This window comes from Lutjanus erythropterus, chromosome 6 (genome assembly GCF_056507025.1).
Source record: "Lutjanus erythropterus isolate fLutEry1 chromosome 6, fLutEry1.hap2, whole genome shotgun sequence".
Lineage (NCBI taxonomy): Eukaryota > Metazoa > Chordata > Actinopteri > Lutjaniformes > Lutjanidae > Lutjanus > Lutjanus erythropterus.
Genome location: NC_139322.1, coordinates 2,334,806 through 2,351,927, shown reverse-complemented (window position 1 = coordinate 2,351,927; position 17,122 = coordinate 2,334,806). Strand labels below are relative to the sequence as shown.

The window sequence follows — 17,122 nt, the reverse complement described above, 5'->3', positions numbered from 1 at the left end:
CAATAGATAAAATATTTAGTCTTTTTTTTTTGGAAAAATTACAAAATTAATGCCCCTAAAATATCATCTTACTTTGTTTATTCTTTTTACCCAACAGCAGTAACATGAATATTCTGCTTGTGTGTGAAATTTCCCTTTAAAAAGCAAAACCAAAGATGTTATGGGGGTTTTAGTGGAGGGAGGAGGGTATGAAAATACCTGCGGAACAGGACGTGTTTTCTTTACTCTCCCTGTCTGTTTCTCCTGCTGGATGGGAGGGAAGAAAGGAAGAAGAGGAAGAGGAGGAGGAGGAGGAGGAGGAGGAGGAGGAGGAGGAGGAGGAGGAGGAGGAGGACGAGGAGGAGGAGGAGGAGGAGGAGGAGGAGGAGGAGGAGGAGGAGGAGGAAGGAGAAGTTAATGAGGGAAAGAGGTTATTTAAAAAAACACAAATTAAAGAAAGCAAAATCAAATAAAACAGGGTCCACAATGTCACCTCAAGTTGACACAGAGAAGTTTGAGGAGCTTTAAGATGAACAAGATGTACTTTAATAAAAATAAAAGTTGATGCTACGGGGCCAGTTTCACAGCAAAAGATGCACACAGTTTAATAATCTAACACAGAAGAATTCTGAGGCATCTCTGACTTAGATAAGGAATAAAATATTTCTCAAAGGGTAAGGCTGGTTTTACTCTTTACTTCTCTAACTGTCAATAAATCCCATTAAAAGACCCAATCCAACAATGTGTTCGGCCGCCTCTCAATACTCTCTCACTTCCTGTCTGAGGCTCTCAGCTCAAAGTTCATTGGCTACTACAGAATATGTTAAAAAAAAATCCCATAAATATACATTTCAGCTGTTCACTATAACTGTTAACAAATGTTACTTAAACAGAAGGAAATGGTGCATTTTTTGGGGACTATTTTCAGTGGCGGATTAATCCACAGCAGGACTACAGTGTTCACGGTAATGAAGGATCATGTTTCATGTTTGTTTACATGCAGCCTGAAGAAGCATGACTCTATCTTTCAATTTATTGTCGGTTTTGGTCTTTTCATGGGATTTATTGTCAGAAAGAAAAATAAACCCTTTTTCCATTAAAGTGCACAAATGAGAGTAAAATTAGTATTAATGACATGTTGGTAAAACTGACCCCACTGTGTTTTATCTGACAAACATGGGAGAAGCAAAGCAATGATGTTTTTCTGAGGAGAATGTGAACTTAAATTAAATTAAATGACACATTATGATGGGGCTGCATGAGATAGTGATACCACAGAAGATCAATCTAATGTTTTAAACCGCAGGTCTCAGTGACTCTTCGACTTTGTTCCAACGGTCCAGTTTGGGGTTTTAGTTTCTGGTTTACCTGCAGATCAGGGCAGGGACGCTTGGCTGGAGGAGACTGGGAGCCCAGAGGAGTCTCATCTGCTTCTTTGGACAAGTGCTTCAACATTATACACTTCTTTACTGGGAAACCCCTGCAGAGACACAGAGACATAAACAGAAAAAACACCACAATCATTACAATCTCAGCACAGAGGAAACACGACTGTCTCATGGCTCAGTGTTTCTGGCACCCCTCCCTGATCTCTAACAAAATAACTTTTCATCTAACCAGTGACTCCACTGGAAAACTGCAGGATACTGAAAGATGTTTTAGTTAAACTGGATGGTTCTGCTCACATAACGTGCAAAGAATTATCTGTCCAAACAGGATTACACTGTTTAGTTTTGCAGGAGGGAAACTAAGAAACCGTGCAGATGCATCATGTGTGGACAGTTTATCTAATTCCAGCTCTGCTGCATTGAGTTCAGAGTGGCTGCTTCCTATTATCATCATGAAAAACACATTTGTCTGTTGCTGGATTAGATTTTTTTTATTATTATTTTACCATTATTTAACCAGGCATCAAAACAAATTCGTATTTTACAGTACAGCCTGCTAAAAGACAAAAGCCTCTTGAGGAAAGAGGCTGATGAGCGTATTAAAAATTTAAAAAATTACTATCTGAAATAAAAAGCTGTGTATTCCTGGATGAGACAGATCTCACACGTCTTTACATCATGTTCAGTATTTTGTGTATCACATGTACTTTCTGTAGCTTGTGCAAAAGTGCAAGTGTATTTAGATTAAACACTTTGTATGTTTTAAAATGTGTCACCATTATTTTGGATTTTTTTATATCTTTCTGTAGCCTCTCAGTAGTGTCACTTAAATATTATGTTTTAGCGTCAAACTGTAATTTTCCTAGATTTCTGCATGATGAGCTCTTCTTGTGTGACATTTGTATATTTTTGTGTATTTTGCACTGACTGACTCTTGTGTAACTTTTTGATATGCATATTTACCTTATTTTCTGCACTTGCATTTTGATGAATGTTGCATTGCCACTATATTGTGACTTAAAGGATAAATCTAATATATTTACTGAAATAAATCATAAAATTATGATCATGTGTCATCAGAGATCAAGGAAACTTTGGGTTGAAATACTCGCTTCTCTGACATCAACACTGTAATCACAGTGTCTTCCTTTAAAATTTCTTTTCCAGGCCAGAAATCATAAATAATCTTGTTGAAGGAGCAGATGTTTATAAAGGTTAAATTGAACAAAATGTTAATGGAATTTGGCAGATAGTTAAACAGGTAGTCACTGAACTCCCCCGCAGAGTCTGTATTTTCAGAGCAGTGGGCTTTTGTTCTCAGGCTTAACTTAACATCAGCACTCAAGTGACAGAGTCAGAAAACGCTGATCATCTGTGGACGACTTGTCCTCACTTGATATTGTCAATTTACCGTGTTGTGCGTGTCTTGAGCTCCTGTAGAGTTTCACAGAGCCTGAGGAGGACGGGGCAGGGGGAAAACAATTTCCTTCAACCATAATGTATATTAAATAGGATTTCAACCATTCAATATACAGTCTCTGGCGCCAGCTTGCTATCTGGACTGCAGTACTCATTTCTGCACGCACAATTGCTACACATTACTCCTTTAATGCAAAGCACATGATGTTGCCCTGGGCATGAAATGTGCTATGTAAATAAAGTTGACTTTTTTTGCTAACAACTGAGAGTCTCCATTTAAAAAAAAAAATTAGGAAAGAAAGTAGATGGAGTTGCCCTTTAATATGGACCTCAGGAAAAAAGAGCTGTTGCAATAATAAATGATGATGATAATTGTATCTGTAATTCTGCAGCATTTTGAGTGTGTTTTTGTACTTAGATTCATGTTAAAGGTGCAGTAAGAGATTGGGTTAGAGGTAAAATGTAGTAGTGGATCTATGAGGGCCTGCACTAATAGAGGAGTACAATCATCTGTGTGTGTAATTACAACTTACTTGACACTGCATTTCTCTGTGTGTGTGTGTGTGTGTGTGTGTGTGTGTGTGTGTGTGTGTGTGTGTGTATGTGTGTGTGTGTGTGTGTGTGTGTGTGTGTCTAGACAGCTTACTTGTCTCTGCATTTCTGCAGTGCTTCATCAGCTAAGAGCTTCAGGTTGATCAGCTTATCTCCTCGGTAGAATCCGTCTGAACCAATGAGAGATAAAAACAGAGATGAACAAAGGGACTGACAGAGATGAAGAGAGGAGGAGGAGGAGAGAGAAGAAGAAAGCAAGAAAGAGGTGATATTCATTCTGCAGCCAGACCAGTTTGAACAAGCAAAACTGTACTTCTTCTTTCAGGCTAACAGCCAGCCTCATATTAGCTTCAGATGAAGCTCAGATTGCATTTTTGCACAGTGTGAAGACTGGATTTTGTCACCCAGCTTTTACAGTGTAGTTCTGCAACAAAGAAATTTCTTTATGGACCGATCACTCAGCGCTTCACTTCCGGCACTCGGGCGGAGCAGCTGTCCCGCTGTGATACGTCACATCCAGTTTGTAGAGTTTGTAGAGAGCCAAACTGAAAACTCCCTCAGTCATTCCCAGACACTTGGTCAGGACCCACAGGCAGGTCGCAGGAGCTTTTATTTGGGTTCCCAAATAAATAAAAGATTGTGGAAGAAATTTAAGATTTATATCTGCAGTTCACCTTTAATAAAACAAGACATTAGAAGACGTCATCTTGGACTTTTTATGGATCAAAAAACTAATTGATTAGTGGAAAAAATATTGCCAGAATGATCACTAGCTGAAAAATTTTTAAAAAGTGGGTCCCCAGAAAAAAGGTTTGGGAAACACTGCTTTAGACGATCATGGTGAGGCTCTCTGCAGCTTGTCCGCCAGGTGAATCCAAGCTCTGACCAGGTGCAGCAGTTCATACCGACACATCGGTGCATGATATGTAAATTGAGCAAAGCGGAGTGTATTTATATGTCTTAAAACATGATCGAGGGGATCTTTAAAGATAAGAATATCCTTGATGAAGGCAGAATATAATACTAATCTGTTCATTGCTTTATCTATAATAGTAAAATTCAACGATACCCAGTAGAGAAAGTTTCTCCATTTCAGCACTCTCTTTCCAACATAATAAAACCATGAGTACGCTGCCGGTCGGGATGAAAGACCCCCCCCGAGCTAAAGACTCCGTGATCCGCTTACAGGACTTCTATGAATGAGAAAACTGTGCGGGGGGGGGGGGGGCTCCAACAACAGGCTATTAACCCAGTGGATTAACAGTTTTTTTATCCCCAGACTCTAATCCAGCTAATAAGACTTTGATTAGTGGTCACAACTCAGCAGCTCCGGCTGTGGAGCCAGAGGGAGGTCTCAGTGTCCTGAAACAGCCAAACTGGACAGAACAAGTTCTGCAACACGCTGAACCTCTTCCCAGAATTTTCTGTTCATTAAACCAGAGGTTTTCAATTCTATCTTTTAATTATGATTAAATGGTTTAAATATGCATGCCTGTATTTCAAGGTATTGTAAGGCTGGGTATCAATTGAAATAAGCCAATGCCAAGTAATATCAGAACTTAACCAGTCAAACGACACGTGCTGTCAGTGCTTTTTGTACTGAGATCTAGAAAAAAAACAATAGTACTTGAATGATTTTGCTTGCAGCCAATCACAGCAAGTGTTCTTCAATTTAATGCATCGTGCGATTGGCCAACTCCTGCAGCAACATACAGTCTGTGGTGGTGAAGTCGAGCGTGATGTATCTGACAGAGTTAGCACTTCTGCATGCCGAGATGACACCAAAACACAAAAAGGTATTGGATGAAGTACTCTATTGGCATCACTGTGAGGGTGCTGGTATTGTAATTTTTTAAACAATAAACGATACCCAGCTCTCGCCATGACGTTATCGTTTTTTCTCTTTTCTCTAACACACAGAATAGGGCTGGACGGTTTTGAAAAAATATTTAATTGCGATTATTTTGACTGATATAGCACTGACTGATACAGATTTGCAATATTAGAGGTAATGATTACTTTTCATCATTTTAATTATTATTCTTATTTTGATTGGAAAACATGTTAAATTGACTATGGTGTGATTTTTTGCAGGAATCTGTACCAAATAAAGATGCTTTTTTTAGTTTATAGAATCTGATGTGCAGCACAGAACATCTCTGCCTCATGACATTCATTCATTAAATGTTTTTGGCACACATTTCTGTTTTAAGGAAACATTTCACCTCCTGCAAATTGAAAATTGCAGAGAGCCACATTGTGATTTCGATAAATATTGGTTTAATTGTGCAGCCCCAACATGGAGAGAGGTCAGACACAAAGCAGCAGATCTAATGCTGCTACAGATTGAACATCTTGAGGTGAAGGACACCTGAACCCAAGTGATCCAGAACAAAGTCAACTCACACCACCACCCTCCTGTGTTTAGCTCTGCATTTTTGTGTAGATATTTTTTAGAGCCTTTTCAGTATTCTTGTGGAAACCTGTGATGTAGATTTGTTGAACCCACCTGCTGTGATTAGCAGAGAACACTGCGAGTCCAGGATCCTCTCACACAGAGACTCTGCAGAGAAACCTGCAAACTAAAAACAGCAGCACACACAGTATCAACATCTATATGAATCTCAAACTATTCATAACTCACCATGCATGTATTAAATCATGTGTTTTTCACTCACCACTATGGAGTGAACAGCTCCGATGCGGACACAAGCCAACATGGCTACAACCAGCTCCACCACCATGGGCATGTAGATGGACACACGGTCGCCCTTCTTCACTCCTGCACACAAAGACACAAACAGTAAAATCAACAGGGAAAGAGGCGGATTTAATTCATGTTTTACTGGAAGATCTGATAAAGCTGTAGCTATAGATCAGGTAGTTTGAATGTACCCTGAGTCTTCAGGACGTTGGCAAACTGACAGACCCTCTGCAGCAGCTCTCTGTAGGTCACCGTCAGCTCGTCTCCAGGCTCATTGCCTTCCCTAAAATCAACATCAAAACATACACAAAAATGTAAGAACAGACAACATCACATATTCTGAACTACTCATGAATAAAAATATACAGCAACACCATAATCGTTAAAGGACCAGTGTGTAGGATTCAGTGACACCTAGTGGTGAGGTTGTAGATTGCAACCAACTGAATACCACTCGCCTCCTTCCAAACATCACAAAAGTAACTGCTACTGTTAGCCCTGAAAATAATCATTAGCTGCAGGCCTAGTTAGGTCCATCTTCTTTATAAACATGTGGCATTGAAAAAGTATTTATACTTCAACACTTTTGACAACCTGAATTCCAGCAAAGAAAAAAGTGCACACATTGCAAAAGGACTGGTGGAAATGCAGGACCCAGCAGTCCATCTGTGACCCAGGCTTTCACCACATGTCTCAAACCACAACACAAACTGCAGCAACAAACCAAACCTGCCAAAATTGCAAACTCATTCCTGCAGCCATTTTTTGATTGGTCCAACTTCAGCTCAGTTATGAAACTCAACTTATCTCAACTTTCCCCTTTTTCACAACAGAGTATCATCCTGTGCGTTTAAAGAACTGCATACTTGCAAAAGCATCATTTAAGGTCACGTACCGCCTCACTCAAACACACACACACACACACACACACACACACACACACACACACACACACTAAAGAGCAGACAGAGAAATGAATGAGCTGTGACAGCTCTGCCTCTCCAGATTATTAAATTACAGCCATTTTCTTAAGTGAGCCTCGTCTCGCCCGTCTCTCAGTGTCACAGTCTGCAAACTGAACAACATGACTGACCAACATTTAGTGTCGATGGAGGAGGAGAAGAAGAAGAAGAAGAGGGGTATGCTGAAAAAGAGATGATGTTAAATCAAAATATTTAAGATAATATATAATATTTTCTGCTGTTACACTCCTTAGATTATAAAACAATTTGAGCTGCAACAATTAATCGATTCTTAATCGACTACTAAATTAATCGCCCCCTATTTTGATAACTGATTCATTGTTTTAAATTTTTTTTTTTTTTAAATGTCCAAATTCTCTGATTTCACCTTCTTAAATGTGAATATTTTCTGGTTTCTTTACTCCTCTCCGACAGTAAACTGAATATATTAGGGTTGTGACCTTTGAGGAAGTCATCTTGGACTTTGGGAAACACTGACCGACAGTTTTCACTATTTTATGGACCGAACAACACTTTAAAAAGCAGGAAATAACTGACTCACAATTAAATTTGAATCCCTAATTCAAATTAATATCATACTATACTGTTTTTGCAGTTAGTGTAGAGGAAATCAATGTAACAGTTTAGCATTTCATACTAACAGGAAATGATGCAACATTCAGTTATTCAATGATGCATGTCAGTAAAACTGCAGCTTTGTAATTACACTGCAAGTTAAACTTCACAAATTTATTTTGAAAGATCTGTTGTTTCCAAGTTCACCATCCACACTTTAATTTTACTTTTTGCAGCTGTGTGTTGCTCCTCTAATTCAATGTGTGACACCAGTGGAAATCTAGCAAACACTCAAAAATCATGTTGATTTTCTTCTTAACTTTGCCACATTTTTGTTATGAACGCTCAGAAATCTGTATGATGGAACTGGGACACAGCTTCAGAACTAAAGTTTAAGTGCTCCTGAGGCAAACAATAAAATAAAGTTAATATAAGAGAGAAGCAGAGTCTGAGTGCATTAAGAGAGTGCTTAGAGGGGAAAAACACAAATGGAAAGAAACTAAGAAAAAGAGAGAATGAGGGAAGTCTGAAATGCACCATGAGGAGAAAAACTATAAAAGATGGGTTGTACTGTATGTCAAACAGTTTAACAGCAAACAGACACGACACTCTTCAAAACTCAGCGCAGACAAACAGATGAACGAACAATAACACAGCTTATGAGCAGCATGAACATGTCCTGATCCGTCTCCACTGAACTGATGTTCTTTAAAGTTTTATTATGTTAGATTTGTCTGTTCTCAGAACAACCACAGTGAAGCTAAATATACAGAACAACACATATAACTATATTCTAAATTTGATACAGGTCTCAGCCTTTTTCCAAATGTAGCCTCTTCCAGTTAAGACATGCCGATATTGTTTCAGGAGCAGTATTTGTTTATTTTCATTAGCCATGTAAACCCTTAAGCTTATGGGCTGTTTCCCAACTCTGGGAAACAGCGCGGGAGACCTTAAAACGCAACTTACGAAGCACGTAGCGCTACGAAGGCTCTGGGAAACGGGGCCCTGATCTGTCGGCCACTGAGCAGCTTCAGGGTCTTGCTCTCAAGGGCACCACAGTGATCATAATGAGGGCTCCTGATTTCTCCTGCCGGTCATTGAATTGAACCAGCGACCTTCCAGTATCGAGCTCACTTCTCTAAGTTTTATGTCACTGCTGCCCCCAAATGAACACAGACAAGCTGTAAAATCATCAGGTTTTCAAAGAAACAAAAACTATTTGGTAGATAAAAACAGGAAAATGAAAACATGACAATTTAAAAAAGGGGGGAACATACAGTCAATGTCATATATGTCATGTTTAGTCTAATATGTGTGAGTTTTTCTGCACCTTCTGTCTCCTTTATTACCCAACCTGCTGTAGCTGATAATTGCAGTGCAAAACCAGCTTCATGGGAACATGCACACATGCAGACACACACACACACGATTCAGTTTCTATTCAGAGAGCTATGGTGCAAATATAAAATGATCAGTGTATCAAAAAAACAATTTTCCAGACACACACTTCTCACTGTGTGACTACTTGTTACTGTTAGAGCTAATTTGTAAAGACCCTTGATTAATTTAATAAAACACAACTTGCATACAGTGTGGCTCTTGTACAGGTCTCTCTTCCCTTCAACTTTATAGAAGCTAAAATGTCTCTTAAAAACTTTTAAGTCGGGGGACGCTGAGTGGATTGTACCCATCAACAGTAGCCAAGTTTAGAGACATGTTTACATCCGTTACCATTCAGCTTCCAGTTGGTTTAGATGTCAGAAACATGCAGCACAGCCTTAAAAAACACTACTAAAGCCGATCAAAAGAAGAATTCTGTTTTGAACTTTCAATAATAAACTTTTATGCATAGATTCATAATCTTTCAAGAGTGAATCCTAATGCATCTAAGAATTTATTTTCCCCCCATCCCTAAAACACACACAAAACTAAAACTAAATGCACTTCAACAGAAACAAAAGATTGCAAAATATCTCTTTCAGCTCACACTCAAGCTCAAGTGGCAATGATCCAGAAACACCAGCCAACACTACTGCCTCTGTGTCTGTGTGTGTGTGTGTGTGCATGTGTTCCTGCAGTGTTTCTCAATAGCACACACTGTATGAGTAAGTGAGTGTGTGTGTTTTCCAGTGAAGTGTAGGGGTGTGTGTTGCCAGTAGGAGGGGAGTTTGCATAGCTGAAAGGTCTCTGTGACCCACTTGGCACCGACAGCTGATGCATTCAGAGAACCACTGACACTACGATGAAGCTCTGACCTCGATAATCGTTTCACACATTCAATATCTGAGCTCACAAACACGTCAACATGTGTCCAGTCTGGCTTCTGTCCTGTGTGGACACATGTGGACCATTGGACAACAACACAGGGGACATGGCGGTGCCACAAATGAGCAGCCAGACCGGTGTCGAGACAAACGAGTTCACCAAAGTAAACAAAGCAGGTTAACTTCTACATCTGCAGCGTAATCAGTCCAACACTTACCATACATTTATATTAGAGAGTGACTTCAGTCTTGTTATTTTGGGGGGAGAAGCCCTTTAACTTTGAGTAAGATCAAACTGATGGTTCTGATATCACACTTCTATTAACAGTCAGTAGACAAGTTTGTCTTTTTTCTCTGATGTTTCACTTTCAACGCCACAAACAGGACTCTGTACCAAACATCTCTGCCTCACAGTATTCATTAATTTAAAAGTTTTGGCCCAACTTCTGCACCTCCTGCATGCGATTTGAAAATTGCAGAAAGCAATATTGTGATTTTTATAACATTCTGATTGTTTGCATTTGTGTTTGTCACTGACAGGCTCACAGTTATTGTTAGTGTCTGAAAACATTATGGAAAGGATGATGACAGCGACAGGCCTTATTTTAAAAGAGTGAAATACGTTTTGTTTAACCAGAAACAGCCGTTTCATTCCTCTCGCCAAACTCACCAGAATCCTTTTGCATAATCATCAGCTTCATTCAAACTTTACAGAAACTAAATAAAACTCAACAAAAATACTTTCCACTGTCCAAACTATCACCAACTCTGGTTTTGTCCAAATAAATCCTTAATTCACAGCGCAAAGGAGAGCGCAGCGCAAAGGAGAGCGCAGCGTAAAGGAGAGCGCAGCGCAAAGGAGAGCGCAGCGTACATATATTCATATAGAACAAATCTGATTCAATGACCAAAAGTCTTACACCAGGCCAGGCCTAAAATAAATCCTTATGCAACAGAAAGGCCTTTTCTCTGACTCCACCCTGAGGACAAACTTTACATTTTTGTCCTGCTAGTTGGTAAAGATTAGAGAATATCAGTAACACATTAACTGGTGTGTGGTACAGCTTTAGCTTTATTTGGCTACTATAGATTATATATCTGAGTCTTGGTTGAAATTCAGTCACAGTCCGTCCACATATGTCCTCATATTAGCAGAAATTTATTAGTGTGTATCTGCTGTGAGTTCATGTGATCAGATGACTAAACCTCTCTGTTCTCTCTCCTTCCTGTCATCACTATTCATTCTGAACTGCAGACCGACTGTAAAAATGTGACATGAACAAAGTGACCTACTGTACCCTGCTATCAAACCAGACAACACGCCTGCAAAGTCTGCAAATTAATCAGCTCCGATAAGAACAAAAAAGGTCATTTTATCACACCGATTCAAGACTAAACACACAAAGATTAAAACTTCTTTTAAAGCAAAAGTCGGACCTGTTTGGTACATTTTATTCAGCATTAAAATCATTTCTGATATTTTGAAACGCTTTGCACTTGTGATAAATGTGAAACCACAAATCTCAAAACATTTATCATCACCTGAAATAAATATTGTCTCCTGTGTAAATCTGCAATGACCAGTCGATTACAGGCTTACTGCAGGTTTCAGCTACTTAATTTAAGACCATTATAAATGTAATTTAAGAACTATTTCATGCCGATTCTTGCAAAAAAGTACAAAGGTTTCAGGGTTGTCTTAATCAGTGAACGTGGTTTGAAACGACACACCTGTCTTAACTGCTTTTATATGACTGATGTCCAGCTACTGTGTGTAAAGTCCACGAGCCGGAGGAGCTCCAACAAACTGCTCCGCACATCAGCGGTTATTGATCCCATGCTGCACATCTTCAACATCTTCAACATCTTCAACTTTATAAAAGTTAATATTAACTTCATGAATCCATGTTGAAATCTTATTCAAGACATTTCATGAGCAGATTATTAGATTTAGATTAGAAAGCCTGTATTAAATCAATAAGTGTTCTGATATTCTAATGTCAGGGATGACTTGATACCACTTTTTCTTGTATCAATACAGATATTGATACCTCAACCGTAAGTATCTGCTGATGTCGATATCAGTTCCAATTACTCTTTTATCCTTTTCTAAACAACGTAACCATATAGATGCTGTCTCGTTTTCTTACACAGATCTTTCAGCAGTATTTTTGATTGGTCAGTACATTTTAAACATTCAGCATTAAAATAATTTTTATATGTGTCACTTGTGACATCTCTCTCTATCACATCTCTCAGAGCATTTATGAAGCTAACAGACTGTATCTGATTATACTTTCTCTTTTCTCGAATATCCGATCCAGTGATTTTGGACAGTGTCAGACTGATACCGATGCCGAGTATCAGATTGGTGCCATCCGTACTTATTTTTCAAGCAAAAATGCCAAATATTCTACGTACCACACAACCACAGGAGGAAAGACACATATTAAAAGATCGATTTTGGGATTTTTTTGAATTGATATTGCACCAAAAATCAATTCAAATCAATACACATACCATAGTTTGAGAAACTATAGACTAAACTATCAATCCAGCACTTTGTCACAAACACGTTTTCCTAATCTTCTTGAGTTGAAGGAGTTTACCCGTGCTGCTAAAACATGTTGGCATGCTGGACACAAACACTTCAGTGAAGGTCAGCGGACACTGGATGTGTTGAGAGCGATAACAGTGTGTACACAAATAAACACACACAGTCAGTCCACATGCACCTATAAATACACAACAGTGAAAAACATTTTCAACACTGGGGGCTTAAATAAATGTCAGGGACCAATGAGGAAACACAAACACTCTCCTCTGAGTGAGGACATCACTAAAAATAAACCAGCAAAAAGACGAGAGTTGTATGCAAGAAAAGGAACATTAAATGAAATAGAAACAACAACAGAAGAGGAGACGTATCTGTCAGCGTGCTTTTCATTTTGTCTCCCTGTCCTCTACTGAATGTCCTCTACACTTCAGTCAAACAGTATCAAGACTGTATTTTAGTCTGCTGATGCCAAAGTGGCTCTGTTTGTCATTTTAATCAGAATGCCGTATACCCCAGTAAGACATCAGGAAATCACACATTTCCAGTTTGTCCATTCTCTCCCTGGATGAGTCTCCTTTAAAAAAACACTCTGAGGCCTCAACATTCATATCAGGACACATCAGTGACCGGAGGCAAGAGACACCACTGAGAGAGAGAGGAGAGCAAAAGAGGCAGAAAGGCTCGAGTGAAGGGATGAAAAGGAAGACGATGAAAAGAAGCGATGCTGCAGACAGACGAGAGCGGCTTTCAGGACAAACGGGAACAAGTGCAGTGTTTGGATAAAAGAAAGTCAACAAAAAGAAAGAGATGACGCTTTTCATAAAGAAAATAACACGAGCGTGATGCTGCAGTGGACAGAGGAAGAAATAAACTCTGTACATCACTTATTTACCCTGAAAAACAACCTCTATCTGTCCTGTCTGAACCTCTGTGAGCTGCTTCATTCTGTCTTTAAAACTTCAAATTTTCAATCTTTGCAGGACAAAGGTGGCCGAGACAAGAATTACTTTTTTAAGTACCTAAGACTGAGACATCAGTTCTATTAGAAGATTTATCAATAGTAGAATAAGAGTTCTGCCCTCAGTTCAATGCCAAATAAGTCAATTTCTAGATTGTACAAAGCTCTTTTTCTTGCTAAAAATGAAAACATCTTGTGCTTTAAAGAAAAGTGGGAAAAAGCAGCAGGAAGAGGGATTTCAGAGGATGCAGCTTTCAACAGTCGTCAAACGGATTACATGGAAAGGAGAGAAAACAGCTGGAAAAATATTGAGAAAAAGTTTGATGTGCTTCAATGGAGACAACTTCCATATATTCTGGGGCCGCTGCCCCAAAAATGAGTTTATGTTGAAATTATATCCCCAAAACTTTGTGCACGGTATTCAAACTTCATCTACCCCTGGAGAACTTGGAGACTCTTTATTTGGGCCACGTTCTGTTTCTGAAACAGAGGAGGGATATGAAGATGCTGCAGGACCTTTAGGCAGCGAGTAAAAAAAATCACTGACTAGAAAGTTTGTTTAGGGCTGCAATTAACAAAATACAAAAAAAAAACAAAGAAAAAGAAATCTTCACACTGCTTTCTTCTCTTTTTTTCTGGAAAATTACCAATAAATCAGTTATCAAAATAGCTGCAGATCAAATTTCTGACTAGGACTGTAACTAATGATTTTTTTTTCCCATAAAATGGACAACAATGATTGAAAAATGTCTATAAGTGTTTCCCAAATGTCTTCAAACATCTTGTCCACAATCTAGATTTTTTTTCTCAAAAACAAAAAAAAAAAGTCTCAAAACAATCAGTCAATCATCAAAATAGTTGGCAATTAATTTAATACTCCATAAATAATCAATCAACTAATCATTGCAGCTCTAATCTTCATATTGTATGTTCTGTGCTACATTCCTAAGACCCTCCTCTGTGTGTGTGTGTGTGTGTGTGTGTGAGTGTGTGTGTGTGTGTGAGGGGGTCGTCTGTGTCAGTGAGCACAATAACAGGATTGAATACCAACAGATTGAATGAATGGAGCTGCAGTCGTCCTCCCTCCTTTGTCTTTCTCTCTCTCACATTCCTTCTCTCTCTCTCTCTCTCTCTCTCTCTCTCTCTCTCTCTCTCTCTCTCTCTCTCTCTCTCTCTCTCTCTCTCTCTCTCTCTCTCTCTCTCTCTCTCTCTCTCTCTCTCTCTCTCTCTCTCTCTCTCTCTCTCTCTACTTTACTAACTACTTTATTTATAAAATGAGGGAGGTACAAAAAAGTGAAGATATTTTAAAAACAAAACTTCAGAAGTCACATCCAGTCAAGTTAGCCGGAGGAGCATAACAGTAATTGTGGACGTGTGAAGAGGGACAGTTCACCCCAAAATCAAAAACACAAGTTTTCCTCCCACCTGTAGTGCTGTTTATCCATCTAGATAGTTTTGGTGTGAGTTGCAGAGTTTTGCAGATATTGGCCAGAGATCTCTGCCTTCAACACCAATGTCTTGTTCCAGAAATCATGATCCAGTTACTAAAGATAATCCACAGATCTTGTTGTGAGCAGCTTCATGTAGGAACTACTTTCATTTTTTTTGCTAGAATCTACCAAAACTATTTTATTTCAAATACAAAGAAAAAAGTTCCCAGTGTTCAACGTTAATATGTTTTTCATGGCCTGGTTCAGGATAGGTGGGTCAAAACTCTACTCTCCTGAAGTCAATTTTTTCTTGCCCTTGTACAAACTGTTTTATCTGTCAGCGTTTATCAAATGACAATAAAGAGTTAAGTTCATTGTCATGTTAAACTAGGACTGCAAGGTCTATAAAATGTCAGAAATAATGAAAAATGCTCACCCAAGTTTTTCAAAGTCCGAGGTAAAGTCTTTAAATGTGTAATTTTGTCAAAAAAAAAAAAAAAAAAAAAAATCAAAAGATATTCAGTTTTATATGATAATAAACACAGAAGTGGGAAAACTCCACATTTGAGAGGATGAAAACAGCACTTTCTGCCATTATTGCATGAAAAACAATCAATTGATGAGTTACAAGTTTTACTTGTCCAACAAGACAATTTTCTTGCCCGAGGAAAGCAGCCTATCCTTAATGTTGTGCACTCGTTCCTACGTGAAACTGCTCACAACAAGTTCTGTCACGGCTTCTGGAAAGAGACACTGCTGTTCAAATGTATTTCTGGTGCTTTGAACATCACAAGCTGAGTGTCATTTAGTCCCATTATACTGGAGAGAAAGCTAACATCTCTGCAGCTGATATCTCCAAACCTCTGCAACTCACACCAAAGAAATCCAGATGGATAAAAATCACTACAGGCCAGAGGAAAAATGTGTGTTTTTGATTTAGGGGTGAACTGTCCCTTTAAGACATCAGAGTTCAATGAATCCAGGGCATCCACACAGCTTCAGAACCACACACTCACTCACTCACCACCGCTGTCACCCTGTTTGTGGTCACAGCCACAGACCTGCAGGTGACTGTGATCCGACTCTGCAAACATTTCTCAGACACGCAGACGAAGCGTCACACTAACCAGTAAAAGGCCACTTTGTCCCCGAGTTTCCTCTCGTGGACATTGCGGTCGAGCACGTTGTAGCAAATGTTGGTGGACGCTCCTTCCATGCACTTGATGAATATTTCTCCTTTGGTCACGTCGAAGTTGTAGTCGAGGAACTGACCCGTGTGCTTGGTCTTCCAGAAGAAATCTTTGGCGATGTCACCCCAGAACTCTGCGGGACACGAGGAGAAGAGTAAGACGGGGACTCGCCTTCTGATGAAACTATAAATATGCTCAAATACGACACTTGGAAGATGATCATCTTGAGGCCCACAGGGCTCTGACATTATCATGCATGAGTCCCAAGTGTGGTGTTTGTTTCAATTAATGAAACGTGTCAAAATTAGCAGGAGAGGAAATGAGCTTATCACAGGCTGCATGTTGCAAGAAGCATTTTGTGAAACGAATCCAACAACAGCATGACAGACAGCTGCTGCAGTTAACACACACAGCAACTGTCAATTTAGCATTTTTATTAAAGATTAAACTGTTGGTTATATCTGAAATTAATTAATGAATAACTTTATTTTTAAAAAAATCTGTAGCCTAATTTTTGCAGCTCTAAAAGAGACAAATGTGATTGTGAGCTGAATAACCAGCAGAGTTCATAAACTTTCAGGAAAGATTAATAAATGTCTAAATACGTTGTTAAAAAAAATGTAAATAATTAATTCCCTTCTTTCACGATGCAACCAAAAAACGAAACTGAATTTATCCGCCAACGTTTCACAACCAATGTTTGCAACTCCAGGTGGTTAATTAGCTTCCTTTCATTAAAATCGGTGGTTTCCTTTACAGAAACGTTTATTAGGCTCATTCACTGTTTATCATTAACTTGCTGTAAATCATAATTTCCCGTCTTCTACATCCTGCTTTACTCCATCATGATACGACTGTGGTGGATGTAATAAAAGTTATATTAAACTGCACCTGCAGGAGAAACTTGTCTGATCACCTCTCGTTACACTCTGAGGTTCTTTACAGCCTCCACACACTTCACAGGGAAATGACCTGTTTCATTAACAATAGCTGCACAGTTTCAGCATCACCCCCCCCCCCCCCCCCCCGTTAATGTTCAGTCGAGGCCCGTCCCACCCAAAGCTGAGCAGAGGCGCTTCCTTATTACCGGAAAAACCTGAAATAACCCCATCAGCTCAGGCTGTGTCACACCACATACTG

At 39.1% G+C, this 17,122-nt stretch overlaps 1 protein-coding gene across 3 annotated transcripts in view; it reads right to left on the bottom strand.

The window, feature by feature from the left end:
* Positions 1-17,122, bottom strand: part of acss2 (acyl-CoA synthetase short chain family member 2) — a 31,014-nt gene that overhangs the window by 11,406 nt on the left and 2,486 nt on the right. The window contains exons 2-8 of one of the 3 annotated variants that reach the window (XM_084720194.1): positions 15,920-16,115; positions 6,234-6,325; positions 6,017-6,120; positions 5,848-5,920; positions 3,433-3,508; positions 1,348-1,459; positions 199-246 (exon numbers count right to left, since the gene is read on the bottom strand). In XM_084720194.1, the coding sequence (XP_084576320.1) occupies positions 199-246; positions 1,348-1,459; positions 3,433-3,508; positions 5,848-5,920; positions 6,017-6,120; positions 6,234-6,325; positions 15,920-16,115 (701 nt within the window). The remainder of the gene's footprint in view (positions 1-198; positions 247-1,347; positions 1,460-3,432; positions 3,509-5,847; positions 5,921-6,016; positions 6,121-6,233; positions 6,326-15,919; positions 16,116-17,122) is intronic. The other 2 variants (XM_084720195.1, XM_084720196.1) reach the window with 2 other exon arrangements.